Source organism: Helicoverpa armigera, chromosome 1 (genome assembly GCF_030705265.1).
Source record: "Helicoverpa armigera isolate CAAS_96S chromosome 1, ASM3070526v1, whole genome shotgun sequence".
Lineage (NCBI taxonomy): Eukaryota > Metazoa > Arthropoda > Insecta > Lepidoptera > Noctuidae > Helicoverpa > Helicoverpa armigera.
This window is the reverse complement of record NC_087120.1, coordinates 1477818-1501389: the sequence shown is the minus strand read 5'-3', so window position 1 is coordinate 1501389 and position 23572 is coordinate 1477818. Positions and strand designations below refer to the sequence as shown.

General features: G+C 38.6%; 1 protein-coding gene and 1 long non-coding RNA gene across 4 annotated transcripts; one reads left to right on the top strand and one right to left on the bottom strand.

The window, feature by feature from the left end:
* The first annotated feature begins 332 nt into the window (after positions 1–332).
* On the top strand, positions 333–3047 carry LOC126055023 (uncharacterized). Its single transcript, XR_010276463.1, has 2 exons — positions 333–1839; positions 2436–3047. It is a non-coding gene; the product is annotated as an uncharacterized LOC126055023 (long non-coding RNA).
* A 1929-nt stretch (positions 3048–4976) lies between these two features.
* On the bottom strand, positions 4977–21077 carry LOC110381403 (alpha-tubulin N-acetyltransferase 1). Of its 3 annotated transcripts, XM_021341726.3 has the most exons (8): positions 20724–21076; positions 15989–16030; positions 15771–15923; positions 10898–11069; positions 10247–10404; positions 9447–9534; positions 8104–8141; positions 4977–5801 (listed from the first exon to the last, which is right to left on the bottom strand). In XM_021341726.3, exons 1-8 carry the CDS (start codon positions 20825–20827, stop codon positions 5357–5359), a joined length of 1200 nt encoding a protein of 399 aa, XP_021197401.1. In that variant the 5' UTR covers positions 20828–21076; the 3' UTR covers positions 4977–5356. The 3 variants fall into 3 exon arrangements, with proteins under 3 accessions (XP_021197401.1, XP_021197402.1, XP_063890624.1); XM_021341727.3 differs by lacking the exon at positions 15989–16030 and having other exon boundaries at positions 20724–21075; XM_064034554.1 differs by lacking the exons at positions 8104–8141; positions 9447–9534 and having other exon boundaries at positions 20724–21077.
* Between the last annotated feature and the right edge of the window lie 2495 nt (positions 21078–23572).

Below are 23572 nucleotides of genomic sequence, written 5' to 3'. Positions count from 1 at the left end.
TAGCCTATGATAGAGGTCAGTGAGCCTATGTGACTTGCAGATAATGTAGCTTTTTATAGGTGGAAGAATTTTTAAATCGGTTCAGTTGTTTTTGAGTTTATCCATTACAAACAAACAAGGTTTTCCTCTTTATAATATTAGTATACACTAGCTTTTACCGCAGTTTCACCCACGTCCTGTGGGAACTACTGCCCGCACAGGGATAAAATATAACCTCTGTTACGGGACAGAGTATTTTTCAAATTAAGTAATTTCAGAGCCTTTAGGGCCCGCCCCGTATTATACATATGTTTTATCTATGGGGCACGCACAGCATGATGCAGTCTCGTTTTGACTTTGATTATATATATGTCTAGATGGAGTGTCACCATACAATCCCAACAAAGAAGCAGAGACAAAATTGTTATGCATGTGTGCGTGTAGATGTCATTTTACACTGCGCGTTGACGTAAATAATGATACCAGCTTCTACGATTCTCCCATAAATAATGAAAAAAAAATAGACTAATTAAATAAGTTTGTATACATAGTGTTATTCGGTTTAACTATAACTTTATAGAAAATTGAACCTCGCTTGGCACTGCTCCTTTTGTAAGTCTTCGTCGCCCTATCTTGTCGACAGTACTCATGTCCTTGCTGTGGAAGTGATCGGAACACACTACGGTATTTTTTGTTGGTGTCCACATCGCATCTCCGCGGCTTTTTTTAATGCGGTCTGACTCCTAACAATAGGATTACTTGGAATTCTAAAAAAAATTATGTTACGTCGATGACCATGATTTACTAATCAAATAATAGTAGATAATATTTTGGAGAATCAGAAAATGTCTATCCGAGCAATAAAAATAGAAATTATACCTATTACTTTTTTCCGCAGTGCTTAAAAAAATATCCTTTATACATAACATAAACACGTGAAGTTGGGAAAATGAAAAACAGAAACTGGCAACACTGATACAATATGGCGTGATTTAATAAACATAATTACAAAAAAACAAATATTTATTTTCTGGGTCAGTTACCGATGATAGGTGATGTTATTGGCACTTTTTAGCCTTCCTTTATAATTCCGGCAGACTTTAATTGCACATGTCGTCATTTTACCTCTGTTATTTGTATTTTAGTTAGCGCGCGTAATACGTTTTGACAGTTAAGCGGCACGATCTGTTCCAGGGTCTGTCAAGTTTGTTCTACGAATTGCATTAAGGTGGGCTTGAAAACAAGAGAGAGTCAACGACATCAGAGTAAAAGAGATAAATATATAATGTTGCCACCAAAAATACAATTTCGTATTCTCCCTAATAATGAGCGTATAAATTGATTTTTAAAGTAAATTACCCTTGAAGATACTTTTAGCTATTATTCTAATGCCAAAAAATATACTTAGTTGAGAAATATTAGATATAAAATTTAATATTACTTATTAGAAAATATATATGGGGGATTATGTGTGGCAACACTAATGTCCGGACGCCATATTGGTTTTGACATTGTTGACGTCACAAGAAAAATGTCTGCGGCCGGTTGCGCACCATTTTATCTTGTACTAATGTTTATTTGTAATAAATAAACTACTTCCATTTAATTCTACATACATTGATAACGTTGAGTCGAGCTTGCTCCTCCGTTGCTGTGTTTTGGTGAAATTAAGTGTGTATTTGTGAGATATAGACTCGGTGTTGAGACAGTGACTTGTTTGATTTTGTTTTGTGTTTAATTCGCGATGAGTTCACAAAAAGAAAACACAAGAATCTGCTGCTTGTGTGGATCTTCACCTTCTAAAGATCCCAGCATCACTTTGCATCGGTTTCCAAAGCCTGGCACTAAAAATGCTCTGCGGTATGTACACTCCATGCTATTCGTCTTAGACGACATAGAATACCACATTTATTGTTAATTCCGCTTCTAACTACCACAAACTCACGTAACATATATACCTATATACTTAAGTCCCAACTTTCCTTGCCAAAAATCATTAGGTACTTACTATAAAAAGTTTTCTTGCTTACACCATTCCCGTATCTAATATAACATCTCTTTCAATCAAAGCGAAGACTACCCACTGACATGATATAATAATATCTTAACTCGGAAAATGATTAAAATAGTGTGTAATTTGAGAGCAGTGGTGGCCGAGTGGTAACTGCCCCAACTTACGAGTGGTAGGTCGCGGGTTCAAACCCGATCTGGCGCATAACTTTGTGTAATTTATTTCGTCACTACTGCTCTCAAAACGGTGAAGGAAAACATCGTGAGGAAACCAGCATGTCCTAGAACCAAAAAAAAATTCGAAGACGTGTGACATCCACCAATCCGCACTGGGCCGCGGGTGGATTATGGCCCAAGCCCTCTCCTAGAGAGGAGGCTGTGTCCCAGCAGTGGGAACATTAGAAGGCTGATGATGAGTGTGTAATTTTGATATTTTTAATTTTCAGTTGTGAATTATGGGCAAAGTATTGCTTCCCAAACGAAGCCTGGTCTTCACCAAAATTCCAGGACGACTCCATAAACAACATAAGATGCTATGCAGCAAACATTTCAAAAGCACATGCTTTAATGAGAAGAAGTTGTTCAGAACAGCTGTACCTGATGTAGTAAATGTTTGTAAATATCAAAATATAATTGGTCTAGTGTCTTTCTCTTCCTAATCATTTCTATAATAAAGAAGAAATAACACCAACGTTTATTACACAATATGATAGAATAATTTAAACCATGTCTGTAAACTTGTTGTTTGTTAAACAAATCGATAGTATTCTTTATTGTATAATAACATAGTCTTGTTTTTATAATAGTAACACTTTAAAACTAACTAGAATTTTTGTTTGTTTATGTTTTGATGTTGAAATTGTATGCAATAGGCCCATCCATACTTGTTATTTTGGACGAAAATGTCTGAAATACCTACCTAAATTGATTAAATTCATGTATTTTAAAATTCATTACATAGGTGCACATACTTGTGATTTATGAACACCTTTTGTACCCTATTTCTGGAAATAAATTATAATTATTAACATGCTAAATAAAAAACTCTTGTACTGTAATCTTCCTTTTATTACACTGCTGCACTGCTCTATAAAGATAAATATTAGCAATTTATGCACAAGTACACTGTGTTTCATGTCGATTATTGCTGAGCAAAATGTGATAATCTTGCTCAGCCATAATCGACGAACGCACTGGGGCCCGATTCTCCTAATTTTACGATTCAGTCGAGTCGATTCACATTCGACTGAGATTCAATCCCGACTCAATTACGATTGAAGCATATGTGGCATTCCGCTATTTTTTCTTTGAAATAAACGTTTTTATCCTTTTCTGTCATTCAATAATGAATCATTTTGTCTGCAAATGATTTACGATTGCAATATGATTGTAGAGCAAACTACCGTATAGACCAAAATCACCAAAATAGCAGACCAATCGCAAACCAATCGAATGTCGTTGGAATACGATTGGTCTTATATTAGTAGCAGAATGCCCGATATGGTTAAAACTGCTACTGCGATCATATTGCGATTCAATTTCTATTCGATTTTAACATTATTAACTTAGGAGAATCGGGCCCCTGTACTTGTGCATAAAATGCAATAAAAATGACCTATAGAATATACTGTAGTTTGAAACTCCCGCCCTAGCTTCTACTCTCTAGTTTTCGTGGGCGGAATATAGATGGCGCCGGCCGGTAAGGAAAAATTTCCTCATAAAATTTGTACGGAGTCGTTATTCTTCCCTTTAGGGTATATATGTTCTGTGATCTGTTCTGATATGGTTCTGATTGACAGGAAAGCTAATGTCGATGAACAGTACATTGACATTTTTTTCCACGCTTGCGCGCACTCGACGCTACATCTAGACATATATATAATCAAAGCGTTTTGACAATAATTCTGAATAATTCAATTTCCAATTGTTTTGACATTGACATGTACGTCATGTCACCGTAGATTTCCATTTCGGACTCTCGACTTTTGAGCACCGGTTCAAAGGTGTTTGAAAAAGTTATTGAATAAAAGTTTTAGAGATGAGATAAAGTTACGTATGTATCCAAATATTCATCTGCCTTTTGTCAACGACAAAACAGTGGCGGATCTACCGTAGTGGGCATGCCCAAGACCCATATTTACTTGCGTCTTCACACTTTCTTTTTAAATATTCCCTTATGTATCTAGTACCCTTTGCTATATCGACGGTTAACCACCAAGAACTCCTAACTCAATATGTCAAAACTTTTCAGTAGAGGCACATAAAAGCCACCAAAGTCCGCGCTTGTAAAGTTAGTAGATAATTCCATGATTGTAAAAATACCCGAAATATTACGAATAGTAATAGAAGATTTTTCTATTTGATGAGTTACAATATTTTTTAATAGAATCCGCGAAAAAACCAATTGGTCAAAATATGTCAGTTAGGAGGTCTTGGTAGTTAACCGTCGATATGTTATCACTTCTATAGTCCTCTAGTAGTAAGGAAGTACTCCTTATTTACGGTCTCTATATATGAACCAGTACGGGTTTGTTACTTTAATGATGAAGCTTAGGGAAAAAGGGAAAACTCTAACCTACAGTATTCATTTGTCATCTATTCATTATATCTCCAATAGATGCCTAAGGAAACAAAAATAATTCTTAAGTTTATTATCTAAAACAAACCACACCGACGACGATATGTTAAAAACTACATAGTAAATATTTCCCTTAACCCGTATACCTATTCTATCGGAGTTGGGAAGAACAACAACACACCTTTTACATTTCGGAGGGAACACCAAACTGTAGGTCCCGGCAGTCGTTGCGGGTAGTCAGAAACAGTACCAAGACTGGGTTGAGGAGGTCAGATAGGCAGTCGTTCCTTGTAAAACACTGGTACTCAGCTGGATCCGGTTACACTGGTAGCCAACCCAACATAAACGATGATGAACCTTTTACTGATATTCGTTATTATATAATATTAAATAAAACAAGGAATGGGTTAAATATTTTTATTGATGAATTCGATTAAATACATGCTTTACACCTAAGACAACATTCAGGCGCGTGGCGCGTGGCGCACACGCGCTGTTGGAAATTAAAATTAAGTACCGAGCAAAGCTCGCCCTGAACAGTCCCATATACATCTTGAGTTTAAAACGAAGATATTATGGTATACATATTTTATATTAGTGTGCAAAATACAGCACTTCCAAATAATCAGTCATCATAAATTACTAAAAGGGCAGACAATTGAATTATCCGCGCATATTGAAGTCGTTACGGCTTTAGAATTTTGTATAAATAATTAGAAAATTGTAAAATTGTATAACAAGATATATAGAAGGAGGTTGAGATATCGCGTGACGTAGAGCGTCGCGAGTTTACCACAGCTTGTTGTGGTAGTACTTGACGTCGAAGTAGCCTCGCTCGGTAAGCTGCGAGTCCCTGCGCGCGCCCGGCGTGCCGGCGGCCGAGTGCGCGGCCGAGCCGGCGGACGGCATGCCGGCGGCGTGCTGCTGGCGCGCGGCGGCGGGCGACACGGCCAGCGTGGCGGGCCGCTCCACCGGGCTGTAGCGCTGCGGGCCCCGCGCGCGCCACTCGTCGCGCCGCTCCGCCGCCGGCTGGTCGCAGTCGAACGCGCATGCCTCGAACTGCTCATCCGTGGGCTCGTCCTCCCACGGCTCAGGCTCGTCGTCCCAATAGTCGCGCGGAGCCGGGGCGGCGGCCGGAGCCGGCACCGGGGCCGGGGCTGGAGCCGGAGCCGGGGCTGGGGCTGGGGCCGGGCCGGGCACCGGGAGCGCAGGCGCGCCGGCAGGTGACGGCGAGCTGCAGCGCAACATTACCACTCCAGCTAGGTAAACTGGTACTCACCCAACACCAGGGTTAGTATTACAAAGGCACCTTACCCTTTCTATTTCGCCATAAACAGACAACAACAAAGCTATTTCTCTATTCTATCCCAGTTGGTGGTTCCATGTTGTCCACCAGGTTCAAGTTTCTATAGTGGTCAGTTGGTGCGCTGTATCATTTGCACATTTGAATGCCTACAAGTCTGTGCTACTAGAGTTTGTGTGAATACATAATTTTACCATCTATGACCATGCGACTTTACACAGACTAAAACAAAAATTGAACTTATAAAACAGAAAAATAAGGCTACAGAAAAAAATATTGTAATAAAAGCGCAATGCTTTCTAGGAATTTGTTTGTCATTGTAGGATAGTGAAGATCTGAAGTTGCAGGTGAACCCGGGAGGCGCGCACTGCTGTCGCCTCCCAGCAGGCCACTTAGTGACTCATGAATTAATGCTAGTCGGTGACTCAATGAACTTAAATAATGTAAGTACAGTACAGTAGTAGTATGTTAGCTTTTATTAAAATTTTACTCCAAAATTATTTATATTAATAAGGGCCAAATAAATAAAACTAACAAATATGAGATCATTTTCAATTAAAAAATATTTGAGTAAAAACTATAAATAGGTTAACAGGTTTAATAATTAATTATAAAAATTGTTAATAACTTTAGACATAAATAGCAAGCATTTCAATATTTCATAATTTGCAACTTTCAATAATATAATCTTTTAGGCGTGATTGGTGCAACATAATATTCATATTTATAAAATCGCTCAAAAATATTTTTTTTCGTTTAAAATTTTGCTAAAAATATTTTTAATTTAGTAAGTAATTAATAATTATTTAATCATAATTCATCTCTGTATATATCACAATTCACACAAATCACATAGGCTACTTTTGACCAACCCAGCCGAGAGGCCACGGTCGGAATCCACTAGGCATTATAAAATTTCAAAATTATCTATTTTGAACCAATCGCACCTAAAGGATAACAGTGTACGTTACCTATTTTACTACTTAACACCTATTTTTTAAATTATGAGGTGTAATGGACTTGGGATGTTTTTAATATGCATACGATATTTATTGTAAAAAAATGCATGCCAAATTAATTCTGCACGATATTAAAAACACGCCAAGTATCCAATATGTGGATGTATGCCGATATGTCTTAGTGAGTCTGAAGTTAGCAGATTATCTGCGCTGCTGACAATTTTGTTCTAAACCAGCCATGCTCAAACGATCAAATGCGAAGAAAAAAAAGGTAAGTTCAGACTTACTAAGATCTACCAGATGTGTTTTCGTGGTCCCGAGTGTGTCAATGTATATATGTAAAGTTTCTTATAAAGGCACGGTGCAAGTGAAGTGTATAAAAAGTCATTCAGTTTCAAACGGCTTGTCAGCTGTCTTCTAGGCGGTGTATCATTCTATGCTTCATTAAATTAGATGATTAGCCCAGTAAACATTGCAATTTCTATAGACATACACACTTTTACATTCTTTCGTTTCAATGTTTGTGCGAGTATATGAGATAAGAAATCCAAAAAATAGTTTTTTCATAACTTCATAATTTAAAGACTTGAATGTATAAAACGTCAAGGCGATGTTGCATACAATTATTTTTTAAAAATTACGATTGTGATCTGAGGTACTAATTTCCCTGGGCAAGTTTACTAAAGTCGAATTTGTTACAACTAAACAAATAAAATTGTGGTGCGGCGCTCGCGAGGCGCTGGCGAGGGGTTGTCGAGGCGACACCCATCGCTCGTGGTCGCCATTGTGTGTGTGAAGTGCGTGTTGTGCGAGTGTGTGTCGCGTGTGGCGCACGAGTGGCGCGTGTGTGGCGCGGTCGACGCGTACGATTGCGCTAAGTAAGAGCGAGGCTCGCCGGCCGACGTCAGTGCGAGTTCATCGCTCGATGCGACCGAACCGCGTAGCTGCAAGCAACGTAAACGCTAACATAAATACTACAAAAATAAACAAATCATCAAAAAATAAAAATTAAATTCATGCAAAAAATTAAAGAGAAATAATAGCACATATAGGTACGAATACTATCGAACGCAAATCTGAATGTTCGCACATTACGGTAATAACAATAATTACAGGTAAACTAATAGTATGTGTCACATTTACGTGTAAATAGAACATACAAAATGTGTAACACCAAATCCATACAATACATGTCACGCCACATATTCGCGTTACCCAAGTGTTCAGAGTTGCGTTCGTCTTTAAACTAGGGTCAAGCAGAGTGCGACACTTACCGACGAACAGGCTCATCATGAGCGCCGCCGTGGATTACCTGGAAAACAACGCAATTATTACTAACTACCTAAAAAAACGAAATAGTTACCACGGTCCTGGTACATAAAGGGCTTAAGTAGGAACCTGGTGGGTTTTAGTCAGTAAGAGTCTGACGCTTCCTCACGCTACACCCACAGCGGGAGGGGTAATTTGATGATTTTCTTCCAAAATAGTATTACCGTACTTACTGTTTCTAAATAATAAACTAATGAGCTACATGACCAATGATTTCGTAGTCTAAGAACACTAATAATGGTAATACAGTTCTCGCTAAACTTGATGGCGATTCGCTACTAATTTCCGAGCAAAAGTACAATTACTTCACGCCATAACGACTGCATTTCTAAAGTAAGCCATTTGAATCCTTGCGCATATCGTCGAGAAGTCTTGCATGTCCGAAGTTGGCAATTAGTGACTTCACGATATTCAAAAGCTATATGAAAAAACTTGGTACTGTCTGGCTGACTTCAGAAAGAAAGACAAATGGCGAGAAATGCACATACGTGATGACCCTTCCTGCAATACCTTAAAATGGTTTCCACTTGACGTCTCACGCGATATCTCGGGCCGCCATTAAGTTTGGCGAGAACCGTACAAGAGTAAGAGAAGAGAAGAGTGAGAGAAGCGACTTCAGACCTCAGTACCAGCGTAGGATCTGAAACGTTGGTGGTCGTTGCACCATTTTGTATTTATATGTTTCAAAACTGGAGAGATTTTGAAAATAATATGCTTCGGGTATATGATGTCGGTTCTGCGTCTGATCTCTCTCCAGTCGTGTCGGGTTGCCGTCTCATCGGGCTATGACAGTGAAGGAATAGTGAGTGCACTTGTGTCTGCGCAAATGCTTGTGCACTATCATTTTGTCCTGCGCAGTTGGCTAAGCTCCTTTTATGAGGCTAAGTACCTTGATTAAATATACCCTAACAAGTCATATAATCAAAGGTATAATAAAATTTAAACCCAACCCTATTTATATATAGGTTTCTTTTTAAAATATTAGTACAAAATTAAAGATTATTCTCTTTCACCAAGTTTACTATACCCTATCCATGGAAGCAAGAGCTAAAAGGTAAACAAAGAATGACACTTTTTCAAGATGGCGGTATAACCCGACCGATGACAAAATCACAGATACTGCGAACATTTTACACAAAAATGTGACGTTTTGTCATCGGTCGGGTTATACCGCCATCTTGAAAAACTGTCATTCTTTGTTTACCTTTTAGCTCTTGCTTCCGTGGATAGAGTATAGCAGCAGTTCAGATAAATAATGTAGGTACATAGTTAGTAAGGAAAGACTTACATTGGCAATTGCAGAAGTGGGCTGTCGGGCGGAAAAGCGTCCAACAGAGGCGGCAGCAGGCACCGTGTCACTGAGAGTGCCCTTTTTGCTGTGAAAAAAAGCAAGTTATTCGCGACCTTCATACCTTCGTTAATGCACTATTAGTTAAGCTACAGTTGTCGCCAATCTTGATGGCGGCTCACAACTAATGTAGTTGACATACTGTTGTTATACTGAAATGACAACTATCACGTCACAAATTTAATTACTCATTAAATTAAATATTTAAAAAAAAATTGAACAATTCGTCCACCAAAACGAAAACTATTTAAAATGACAATGATAATAATCTGCTGCTTCACCAAATTTTATTTTTGACCTGATCACCTACCCAATTTTTGAACTAAAATTCTTGCATGTGGCCAACCCTTCTACCGCTGTTACCTTAACTTTGTTTCTGCACAAACGTGCCGAGCCGACATAAAGGTTGGATCAAACTACACAAGTTAGAAATCGCACTGACCTGTGCTTTGGTTATTAACTTAAAATGTTTCTCGTTAGTGGCCAGCATCTGTCGTGAACAGGTTACTCGTTTAGTCAGAATGGACTACTTATTATAGCTGAATAAGGGATCTATCAGACAGAGAGCGGTCCGCGGTCGAGCTCTACTACTACTACTTCTAGTTGACCGACGCGGTCAGAATGCCTCCTGCGTGAGTATATCTATGTAACGTAATATGACACAAAGAACGCAAAGCTGACCGCTTGAACGCTTGACCGCGTGACCGCTCCCTAACTGCGGGAGTTCAAAATTCTCTCACCTGATATCATTATCCGATTGTTGGAAGAAATTTGGCGCCACGGCAAAGTTGTTGCTCTGGCGCATCAGGCGATCGATGCCGAAGTTCCTCGAGAGAAACTTCTCCATCTTCTCCGAAGGCCCGTCTATGGCCATCTCCCAGGCCATGACGTTGAGATCCTATACAGTTAATAGTTTTATTATTGCAATACATAGTAATCAGGCAACGAGGCCTGATATAACATGGCAGTTGGTGATTGATACACCCGTGCATCGGAGAGCACGTTGATGTCGGTCCTGCGATTGATCTCTCTTCGATCGTGTCGGATTGCCGTCCAATCGGGCCAGGAGTGTGAAGGAATAGTGAGTGCTCTTGTGTCTGCGCAAATGCTTGTGCACTTTAATATGTCCTGCGCAGCTGGCTGATCTCCTTATATGAGAACAACCGCCGTGGCCGAAATCAGGCTTGGATATTATTAATTGTATCAGGAAATATTGAGAGCAGCACCATCTACCGGGTCTGAGAACCCGTCTTACAAAAGGGTATCATGTTGCCCAGCTAACAAAATTGAAGAGAGGTCAAATAGGCAGACACCATGTAAAACACTGGCAATTCCACTGGAAGACCCGTTACGTAGTAGGGAAAAGGCTAGGCAGATATAAAAGCCCTCACCTTCAGCATAAAGTCGAACAGCCGGAATCCATAGCCCATCCGCTGGCGGTCCGGCACCACGTAGAAGTCGAGCACGCAGGGCGGTTCCACTTCATGCACTGCTTGCTTCTCATCGAAGAGGAAGAGATGCTTGCGACCCACCTTCAGCATACCGATGATCTCACCCTTAGAACTGGAGACATACCACTCATTAGTCACCCAGCAGGTAAAGAAAATATGGAGTAATATCCCAGCGGGTAAAAAAAAGAAAGTAAGGAATAATTTTTCGCACATGTGTCGCAACGCAAGTCCATCCATTTAGCAAGCGCTGAACTAAAGACAAACAATTATGATAGGACTTTTTATGCAAATACGCAAACACATATAAAATAGCTTAAATTAATTACTCACTTTTGTAATTGTTATTAATGTATTAATGTAGATTTTAACCGTCTTACCACAAAAACTTTTTAACGTCAGTTTAAGACTTGTCTAAAAAAATTTCAAATTATGACGTTGATATATGGTTCATTTTGCAGCCACAAATTTTTTAGACAAGTGTAAAACAGGTGTTAAAGTTTTTGCAGTAGGGCCATAAGTCTTTAAATAATAGTTTTGCGTCAAAAGATCTTTAAAGACACCGCGATTGTCATAGGTACCATTGCAAATAAAACTTTGTACTCTAAAAGGCTCCGCTAAGACAGGCAGAGATTTGCATTTAATATTGGGGGGTTAGTAAAGTAGTAAAAGTTCCCTTCTATAGTTATTGTCTGTTTAGAAGACATGAGTTTTTGCATCTAAAAAATCTTGCCAAGTTACGTGCAAGCGACAGTATCAGTCGTGATTGCTGTAAATCACGGTTTTTCTCTTTATTATATTAGTATATATTTCTGTGTATGTCTTGTGTTGTGCCAATATATATTTGTTCTTTCTTTCAAGTGTGATACAGGCTACCGTGTCGATGGCCGCGACACCGCAAGCTTCAACAATAGTCTAACTGTGACATACCCGTTAATAAGGCAAAACGCATTCACACCATACAATCTGCGTTCGTATTTGGCATTGTAGCATATTGCGTCAGTCCCACCTACGCCTTAATTATAAAGTCATCTGATTACCTAATTACAATATCTTTAAAGATATTCAATTCCATTCATGTGTGAGAAAATCAGTTTCACAGCTATCTATGTAATAGCAGGATTCAATAAACTATCTGTTTATTGATATGGATACTAGAGATACAATTTTTACATTAGCTTCAGACAAGTATCTAATGGCAAACTCCTATCTCTGGTAAGCAATCTCTGGTCAGCAATAGATAGGAGAATAGATAGGTTATTGAAATGCATTGCAAAGGCACCGTTTGAAGCAAGACAGACATCAAACGCGTACGCAGTCGAGTGTCACGACAGCTTACTATAATGATAGGCTGTGCTACTAAGCACAGAATCACGTTTTTTTTCTATTTTTTATGTTCGTAGAATGTTTGGTTATATAACGCCGGGGCCGCCTGGGGCCGGCTGACTCAGCGCAGCGGTGCGTGACGTCGCCTATCATTCCGCAATATTAACTAACTTAAACTTCTTTGCCATACAATTTTATATGTCTGTCATCTCAAAAACTACTGGACCGTTTTTTAAAATTCTTTCACCATTCGAAAGCTACATTATCTACGAGTAACATAGGCTATATTTTATCCCGGTACGGGCAGTAGTTACCACGGGACGCGGGTAAAACCGCGGGAAAACGGCTAGTAATATTATAAAGCTGAAGACTTTGTTTGCTTGAACGCGCTAATCTCAAGAATTACTGGTCAGATTTGAAAAAAAAATCGGTGTTTGATAGCCCATTTATCGAGCAAGGCTATATGCTACTCTGGGTTCGTACAGAGGTTCCCATGGGATGCGGGTGAAACCGCTCGCAGAAGCTAGCCAACGATAGAAGATCTTTCTTCTTGTTGAACCGAATTGTCAAGGAAACTATTGCCAGTCCTGTAAATGAACTAACTGTAGCTACTATTAGAACTAACTTTCGTATCTAGATGTTTGTATGCATTCCGTCTCCGGTTGGTTATATGGTCTAAGGTAGAGAATATCGCGTGCAGTGCTCTCTGTCTGCTGATGTTATAATTTAGGCCTTATTATCGTGTCGCCGAATAATAACTGGTATCCGGCGCCGGGCTGTGTCGATGCGTACTACGCAGCGTTACAGCTTGTCACTTTATAGTATAGTTAACGTCAAAATTAATGGCGGCCTGAGGTAACCGTCCACAGGCCCGCATCGCACGTATCGGAGTCCGATAATCGGACGTATCGCATTGTAGCATAGCTATGTATCTGAGTAGTCCATACGAGGCGGATCAGTGGACGCCGTTGTATGAATTCTTATACAAAGCAAAGTAAAATCCGTTACGTGCGATGCGTCCGATACTTGCGACGCATGCCTGATATCGCCGGAGTCGATGTGCAAACCGTAGATAATATTGAAGAGAAAGGAAAAAAGGCGTGGGTCACATGTGCGTACTTATGCTCGGAAATTAGTTGTGACCCGCCATCAAGTTTGGCGAGAACTATTACACTTAGAAGGGTTCCGAGAGCCGTGAAATTCTTAAAAAGAATTCTTCTTTTGTGAAAAAAAATATATAAAATACATCCTCATGTATGTACAATATAAAGTTTACACTTTTACGATATCTATAAATCATCATTAACTTTCAAGTTCCCACAGTATTGTGTTCCATTAAAGAACAATTTACTAGAGAAAGTTACACATAAGTAGTTTGATTACGAATTTGTGTAAATCTTTTATAAAAAGCCGTAATAAATAAACCGCATTATATAGGCAAGTAGAGCGCTGCGGTTGGTGAAAATGAGTTTTCACAATAATGGTAAACGCATATTTGTTCGAATCGACCGCGGCGAAAGAATCGAATTGTAATGTAGAGTTCTTCATATGAAACTAGCTGTCGTCCGCGACGTCATACGCGAAAATTTAACAGATTGTACAGGTACTATAATTTAACGATAATCACGCTGTCGAGTGTGAAAAATCGCTTGAAAATCGGTGCAGTAGTTGTCGAGTTTATCGCGAACAGACAGACAGACGCGGCGGGGGACTTTGTTTTGTAATATGTATAAGTAGATCGTATATAACACATTTAAACGCGGCGAATCGTCTAAATCCGGAAGAACCATAGATTCATTTAAAAGAATATTCCTTCGTCACGGTATGACAGGTGTGTAGTCACCGTAAACTAGGCATATATGACGTCACTGTGACGTCATAGCGTGTCTTCGCATGGCTTGCTGTTTTTTCATATTAATTATTAAACTTTTTTTCTGTCCTTCACTCTTTAACATTCACTATAAATCCGTTAAACCAGTATGATGTAATCTGGTATCAAATACACAGAAAAAATTACGTAAAAATTTAACCTCCGTTTTTGGAAAGTCAGTCAAAATTTTTCGAAAAAAAATTAAAATACAATCATTAGATTGTATGTATGCGCTGCATCTTTAATCGGTCAGACGTAGACGTAAAGTTACGGCGAATTTCAGTATCCTATCGAACCATCGATTTGTTTTTTGATAGGAATTGGGACTTTAACTGTAGGTATATAGAAACTTATAAAAATTCAATCTTTTGTAAGCAAACCGAAGAAGATCGAAGGTAGGTTATCGAGATCTACAGAAAATCAATGTGCTGTGCTGATGATGCAGAAGCGAAACCATATGATGCCTTAGAGTGCGAACCTCGTAATTGTAAAAACTTAACATTTTTCCCTAAAAAAATTCATCATCATTATCATCCTCCTACCCTTATATCAGTTTTATTTAGGGTCGGCGCAGCATGTTTTCTCCTTCTATACTCTTCTATCTGCCGTCATCTCGCAAGTATTTTATAGCAAAAAGAAAACAGTTTTCAATGGTTTTCACTGTAAGTTTTTTTTAAAGGGTTTGGGCCATCAATTCGCAATGCGGCAGAATTGCTCAGCATTTCGCGTTCAGCTAGCAAACTTTTCTAACTGGAGGTGAGTATGATCGTACAATAAAAATAATATTTGTTCTCAGCTCAGCCAATACAATTTACACTTCACTGGCCATCATGACTTTTCTATATATCCTAGCTATTTACTACATAACAGATTCTATGTGTGTAAAAAAGTTCTATTCGTTATATTTTGCAAGAAATGTACATCATGAGGAACATGAGCCATATACAGGGTGTCCTTCAAAGTATGGATGAATGGAATTACTGCGAATGAGAATATTGCCAACTTTTTTACCATAAAGTCATGCCAAATTTTAGCATTTTAAAGAATTTTGTATATATTAGTGCAGGAAGAAAACACCTCAAAAATACTATCAAACTTTAAACTTTTTTTTTCAGGATATTGTACAAAGAAGTAGTAAACATTTTTAAAAATAAATCTTTTTTTTTTGCTCCAACTCCATACTTTGTGGACATCCCGTATAAGTATTGCCTTTTACGTTTTACGATTTCAACAGTAATGATCTCTTAATGGCAGCAAAAAAACACGCACAGCACACAATGGAAAATACACAACAAATTGCCTAATTAGAAAATGGCCATTAATATAAATCGTAACGCGTGGGATCATTGTAAACTTCTCACCAAAGTTATAGGCGGCTTGCAACTAACTTCCGAGTACTACTATACAATACTTATTACACTTCAGCTGATAACTTAATATATGTATAACTAAAAGCTTCTTCTAAGTCTGACAACACTATGCGGAAACGCCATAAAAATGGTTTGCGCCAAAAGCGAGAATCGCGCACATAATAAAGAGATTTTAAGTCGGCTAAAAACGGTTTTAAGCCGCCACAAAGTTTGGCGAGAATTATAAAAAAGTAATATTAAAATGACTTACTCTTTAGCGTACTTGTCCACAAGTATATACAGCACGTGTCCAGGATTCTTCCTCATCTTTTCTGCGGAGGTGATGGGCTTGTTGAGACCCTGGGCGGCCGCCGACTCCTCGCCCAAGCGGTCTACCAATTTCGAGACCTGCTCCTGGACCATCCTGACAACATAACAAAGAGTTACTGCCTGTTCAAACCACTTATACAATATAAAATGAATACAGACCTGAGTTCGGGGTCAAGATAAAATCCCTGGCATGTTTCGCTCCTTTGTAGCAAAAAACAAAGAAGCATTTATTTAGATTTTCGTTAGTGAGCCAGCCTTAGAATATAAGTATAATGTTAACGTAAGTTCTGCTAAAAGATCTCTTTACGACTTGTTATAGAATCTTACAGAGATTTAAGAAAGCACAATAACACTTATGCTCGAATTTCTTGGGTTGTGGTAGGTCCATACAGTCGTAAACAGATCTTGAAGCAGAACTTATGTTAACATTATACTTATTTACAAGGACTGTCACGCGGATTTGAAATCTCTGGAGCACTCTTATATAGCAAGTAAACCAAGTATGCTCATTCGAAGACATAAATTATAGAATCAGGCGTTCCTCATCCTTCGAGCCTTTTTCCCAACTATGTTGGGGTCGGCTTCCAGTCTAACCGGATTCAGCTAAGTACCAGTGCTTTACAAGAAGCGACTGACTATCTGACCTCCTCAACCCAGTTACCCGGGCAACCCAATACCCCTTGGTAAGACAAAAAACCGAAACTCAGATGCAGGATGTTTTTTTAAAACGAAGATAAGAAATGCTACAATTACTGAAAAGATCCTTATATCAAGTGTCAAAAGACACTTATCAGAGGACGCTAAAGTACGAAGTGTCCTAGCGAGCGCCTACGTCATCTGGAGTTCACAAGACAACAGTCATATAAATACCGATTAAATTGAAGTGTCTGTCGAGGCTCCCACGGTGACGATGTACTTACATACAAGTGCCAATATTTCTCACACAAGCTTGCATCTTGCATGCATGGTGACAGACCATTAATTGTGAAATCGCAATATCAGTTTGGATTTTCTAACTCTCCCTTATTGTAAAGGGTGTTGGTATAACCGGAAGAAAAGAGTGCCTATTTCTTCAAGATACCCTTGTAGACTCAGGCGACTGGCAACGAGGTCAAATATCTACAAATGTCACCTGGGAACATGAGTTTATTTGTTACGAATTTGCGCTGAAAGGGCTGAACCAATTAAGATAAAGATGGCGTAGATTTATACCCAAGATACGGAGGTAGGATACTTTTTAAAAGACTAGGTAACTTAGTTCCTTAGAGAGTCACGTCGGACGATGCTTTTTTTTTTAATGACGTCAAAAATCATCAAATGACCCCTCCTGCTGTGGGTTAGCAACGGTGAGGGAGTGTCAGACTCTTACTGACTAAAAACCGTCGTGTTCTGTCGTGGGCCTTTTATGTACCAGGGCCGCAGTATCTCTTTCGAACAACTCGCAGCCCCGGCAGGATGCTTTACATATTAAATCTGCAAAATCATGTTCGAGGGGATTGAAAACTGAAGTTGAGTGATTAGGTTGCGTATAGCCCCTAGAGTTTGCATAGAGCCCTAAATACCACTTCAATATAGGTGGCTAATGATGATAAACTGCTCGGGACACACCTCAAAGGTGTGTCTCGGAGCAGATGGATGTTATAGGTAAATGCAGTTTTGATTGGGAGTCGATAAAGCGAGTGCGTGAGGCGCGCGCAACATCCGCGCCGGTGCATAGCCGACGCATCCAGTGCGCCGGTGTCGATTCTATATCGACCTGCGTCTCTCGACTGCAATTATAACAACTATTTAAATAACAGGCGTTCGATGGCTCTTCTGGAATCATACAATAATGATGATATGATATCGGGACGTATTTTTCACACGCGGTCGGTTAATTAATTAACCTCTGTTATGTCTGCTAACACAACTGATAAACTACATAAATATACATGTTTATAAATACATATTAAAACACATAGACCACGGCCTACAAGCATGGTCATTATACTAATGTTGACCGAACCGGGAACAGAACTCGGGACCACAGAATAAGCAGTCCGTCATTGCGCCATTGATGTCTTCGATAATAGCAATACTATAATAATTAGCAGTCAATTTATCGTCCCCTAAAATCCCTGCTAAGATTCAAATTGTAAAAATAGGTTTTTATATGATTACAAACATATAGCCTACGTTACTCGGGATGAGTGTAGCTTTCTAACTGTGAAATAATTTTTCAAATAGGTTTCGTAGTTTTGGACCCTTACGGTAACAGACAAAAGAAGTTTCCTCTTTATTATATTGGTATATGTAGATAGATAATTATAGATTGTTCGTTAAAAGAATTTGAGATTCCGCATCTGAGCTGAAGTAAACTAAACTAAAGTAGGTTGTAACTAAATAGTAAGAACTGTTTGGTTAGTGCTTTGTTCTCACGATACGTTGTTTGGTTGGTAGTACATGCATATGGTAAGACTGCACTACAGGTGGCTCGCAAATCAATAGAGCGGCCGGCGGCGCACTCTCGCCGGGGAGCTTAGAGCATTGAACTCACCGGAACCGCTGCAAGCGCCCTCCCGGTACACACTCGACCTATTTTTCGTCTTTAATTGAAAATTACCATTTGAAATCGTTTAATTGAGAGGGTAAAAATTAATAAAATAACTTTTTCATTCACTTGTCCATACTAATATAATAAAGAGGAACAATTTCTTTGTGTGACAAAGGGTACGAAAGTACTGAACCGATTTGAAAAATTCCTTCACTGTTGTAGAGCTATACTATGTCCGAGTAACACAGGCTATATTTTATTCGGGTAAGGGCAGTAGTTCCCTCGAGAAACGGGAACATAGATAGCTGCTTAACCAAACTACAGCTATGTCTGAAAAATTCATAACTAATTTAACAGTAATGAATTACTCAAAAATGCTAATTGATATTACAATTTCCATATTAATTTTGAAAGAGTAACATAAAATCCTTCACCAGGTATATAAGGCTCAAATCCTAAGGGTTGCTTGCAGACTTGAACCGTTTGTGTGTTCATCATCATTTGCTAGCCTCTTCCTAACTATGTTGGGGTCAGCTTCCAGTGTAACCGGATGCACCTGAGTACCAGTGTTTAACTCAGAGCGAGTACCTATCTGATCTACTCAGTGACTGCAGGAACACAATAGCTTTTGGTTATATTGGTTGTCATGTTTTCAGGCTTCTGACTACCAGATCACTATCAGAAAGATGGTCTTGTACAGACTTACCTCCCCACTCAGAGAAATTAAATGATTACTTAAGTCACTCCTTAGTGATGGAATGTCATACAAATCCTTCACTAAGGAATGGCTTAAGTAACCATTAAATATCTCTGAGAGGGGAGGTTAGTGTGTTATGATGGAGATGATAGGAGAAAAGATACAAAATACATTGCAAACCCTTAATAGTGACCCCAAAAAGTTTAAAACAAATATATTGTCCTGCAGATTTAATCGCAACATAAAGTTGGAGTGGAGATCTAAGGGGGAGGCCTATGTTCAGCAGTGGACGTCCTATGGCTGATGATGATGATGATGATGAAAGTTGGAGTTAAACATTATCATTACATTCTAATGCCAAAACTAATTGTTGTATGTAAATTGACCATGTATTAGTTTATAAGGGCCATTATTAATCATCAGTTAATTTCTCTATGAGAAATAAATGTGGCAGTTTAACATATTTTCTACATACAATCTGTCAACATATTCAAACATATTCTTCAGATAAAAGTTAGCCCTAAGTCCAATATGAACACGGCACTTAATTTCCAATTTATGTATTAGTAAAAATTAAGATTGACAGTAGAGGGTAGATTGACAGTAGTTTTTTGTAAGTGATATTGCAGGTCTGCATTCAAGAACTTGGTATTATAATAATGTAGTGATCTGATACGACTTGTCATCTGGACGCCTTAATTTTAGGTCTTAAAAGAAGTGTACCATTATTTGAGGAAGACCATACTCTGATGAAACAGTTACATTAGCCTGAAGAGTAAGTAAAGTATTTCATCTCCTGTGCCTTTTAAAAACTATGTTGAGGTTGGCTTCCAGTAACTAGTTATTCAAAATCTTAAGCTTGTGGATAAGTCAAAGCTGCATGGATTGATTGGTGAGGACACTTGGTGCGGTCTGTTTATGGATGGGTGACCATCTTGTCATAATGAATTCTTCTGTTTTGGAAGTCATGATATAATGTTAGTCCTGGCTGTCATTTGAATATCATTGGCTGATGTTATGGGTAGCAGTAGTAGTAGCCAGAAAGTCTGATAACCAGTCTTACCAAGGGTAAGACGCCCAGGTAACTGTGTTGAAAAGGTCAGATAAGCAGATGCTTCTTGTAAAACTGGTACTCGGCTGCATACAGTGAGACTGGAAGCCAACCCCAAAACAATTGGGAAAAGGCTAGGCAGATGGTGAACTACTAATAGTGTCACCCATCTAAGTGCCCATCCAAGTGTATAGACTGCCATACTTAGGTAGATAGATAGAGCCAAGTTTGACGTTGACTTACCCACCTCTTTTTGTATTAGAAAATAAAAATAGGCTAGTAGGTCAATTGGATGCAGTTTTCCAATAAATTGATGAGTAATTGAGAGGGGTGTCTCAGCGGGGGGGAGGTTCATGTATTCGTAGTAGTTACCAACAGTGCTTGTGCAAAAAATAATTTGCGGTGCTAAGCCAATACATGTACCAGAGCATCTCTATGCGCTATGATGTCACGGAGCGACGCTATAGCGCGCCGCGGCCTCTCTCACAGCTCTGCTAGCACGAATAAGGTAACAAACCTTGACGAGTGCACATTCATCACCTTCCATACATGCAAAAATCTTTAAGCGAACATGACTAATTGATTTTAATTAAAAACACTTAGCAAATCTTACCTCATGGTTCTGGGATCAGCTGCGAACTGCTTCGGCAGCATATTGTGATAAACAAGGCTGATTTCTTCATCAAAAATATCATTTATATCCTTTTGCCGTTCCATCTTAAACTTTTCGCGTTTTATGGATCACTAAATTTAACAAAGTGGATCTGATAAGATTTCGCTGTCGGAACGTAACGAACGCGACGAGATTTTGAAGCAGACTGACTCTTGCAAATAATTCCGACCCGAACAATGAAAGGTGGGAGGCTGGCTGGCTGCTGTGATCTCGAACCTCCGACTGACAATCTATTTGCCATGCGCGAAGCGAACTCGCTCTCTCTCTCTACTACAGGCAGCCGCCAGGCGCGCGGTCAATACATTCACTTTTAAATTGACGCCGGTTTGGATACAAGCATTTTGAGTAACATGTCACGATTAACATTAATCGTTACTGTAAATGAGGTATTTTTTGAGGATAGTTTTTAGGAGATGTTGAAGAGGATATAGAGGTATTGAGTTGATATTCCATTTTAGTTAAATCAGTGCAATATGACTGTGATGCATGGTTGTGATGTAAACGAGGAGTGTGGTCACGTAAAAAGTAAAAGATATTATCATATTTATTTTCTAAATCTAGATATAAGATATGTATGGAACGAAACTGAGCATCACCTTTTTACAATGAGGGATTTTATTTTTTACACTTTCATTGCTGATGCTTAGATGACGCTGATCTTGATACGTTACTGGAAAGAACGGAACGTCTCTCATCAACGTCATAGAATTTTGTAGTCGTATAACGAAATGTACTTGTTATCAACAATGGAAATAGAAGAAAATAGTGAAATAAAGGGAGGAGACAAGTCAGTCAAAAATATTATTCAGATGAAAACAATTTGTCCAGAAATCTGACTGTCTTGACCTAGGCAGGTACGGGTTCAGGGCAATGTATTTTTTTTAACCTGGCCAAGGCCCATTCAAGTAGAAGGCACAACGCCATCTATCATTTTCTTGGGAACTATTTTTTAAGAAAACCTCCCATTCTTTTTTAAAATTTTATGATTAGGTTAGGTACTGAATTTTTGTCATAGACACATTACCCATTTACGTTTCACCTGGCAATAATTTTTCGGAAGTCAATTTTGATTTTGACATTTGGCAAATGGCGCTTATTTTGAAACATCGATATAAATATATGTACTACGTACTAGATAGAACGTTCCGAACAAAAAGCTTACCACACTGAACTGCACTGCAGAATATGCAGTGCCCAAAATGGCAAATCAGAGCGATTTTAACACCTGCGTCAGATGGATGTCTATGAAACGACAATTATAAAACAGAAAATACATATCAAGGTATAAACTTACACATATAAACTATTCGAGAGTCAAGTTAGTAAAATTACACGCTGTTCATGCTATCACAACGCTTGTATATCATACTTTTCATTTATAATTCAATTTTACAAATATGCATTAATTTGTTCCCGCCCGCCATCTTAAATTATGGATTAAGAAAATCGTGCAGAAACAGATGTGCCATAAAACTGGCAGTAGGTAAAATATCAATGAAAACAGACTTCACTTTGTCATGGTACCTATGTTCTTACTTTCAAGAAAAAATAATTAAATTCGCGAAAATTTGTGATAGCCCTCTTAAGAAAAAAAACATAGTAATTAATATTAAAAACTCTAAAAATAAGTTCCTGGTTTTAATATATTACATGATTTTGCATTCAATTAGATATAAATAAACTTTTTGATATATTACATGATTTTGAATTCACTTAGATATAAACTTTTTGAGTAATGAAAAATGTAGGCAAAATACGAGCGACACTTCAGCAATTAACATCAATGAGGATGACTACATGTCACAATACGTCAACGAGATGTCAACAGACGACTTATGCGGGTAAATTATTTGTATGGATATTCTTGTCTATCGCTAGAATATATGTCAATGTTTTGAAATGTAAAACAAATCTTGTCACATTGTCTTGTCACGAGTTATATCGAACTGGGCACGAGCTTAAACTATCTAGAGATACGGTTCTTAAAAATTACTAAAGTCAAAACATTTTACAAAAAAATAAATCCGACTCACAATAACACTGAAAAGCAAAAAAAAACTATTCTTAGGTGCATCGTCCTAGAATTCGGTGTCTAGTGGATGATGATACTTATGTTTATTTCGCCACCGACCGATGCCGACGCCGATGCACCTAATAATAGTTTTTTTTCATTTTTGGCTTTTCAGTGAGAAGCATAGTTGTCACTATCTGCATTAGTGGAAAGTTCTCATCAATACGAATAAAATAAGCCCAAACACGAGGTAGTTTACATATTTAGTTGACGAGTTCCCTCGACCTTCTCTGATCTCCATCATCAGGTCAGCTCCAAACCCTCACTGTTTGCAAAGGTCTCGTCAATACAAATAATATAAGCCCAAACATGAGGTAGTTTACATAGGTATTCAGTTGTCGAGTTCCCTCGATCTTCTCTCGTCTTCATCATCAGGTCAGGTCCAAACCTTTTTGCATAGTCTTATCAGACGTACACCTCATTGCCAAGTTTTTAATCTATGCATGCCTACTATTTTCGAAAGTTGCCTTCAATTTCTCTGGGTTGCCATCATCAGGTCCTGACCTGATGATTATGGGACCACCTGGGAGGTATACCCTATCCTGGATGACGATACCAGTCTCGTCCGTCACTCATGATGATATTTATCACCAAGGAAGGAATAACAGCAGGACTCGGTAATAGTGTAGCTTCGCAACAGTGAATCAATTACTAATTGGCTTCCTGCCGTTCCCAATATTCTATTTGTGGTTTGTTTATTTGTACCCAAAAAACAATA

What these genes read in the sequence shown, in the direction of transcription:
- LOC110381403 (XM_021341726.3), bottom strand. Translation starts at nt 20,827, where the DNA reads ATGGAACGGCAAAAGGATATAAATGATATTTTTGATGAAGAAATCAGC. An exon ending in TGTTCGACTTTATGCTGAAG is followed by an intron (nt 10,405 to 10,897) that starts GTGAGGGCTTTT and finishes TTAACTGTATAG; the next exon opens with GATCTCAACGTCATGGCCTG. An exon ending in CCACTTCTGCAATTGCCAAT is followed by an intron (nt 8,142 to 9,446) that starts GTAAGTCTTTCC and finishes GTTGTTTTCCAG; the next exon opens with GTAATCCACGGCGGCGCTCA.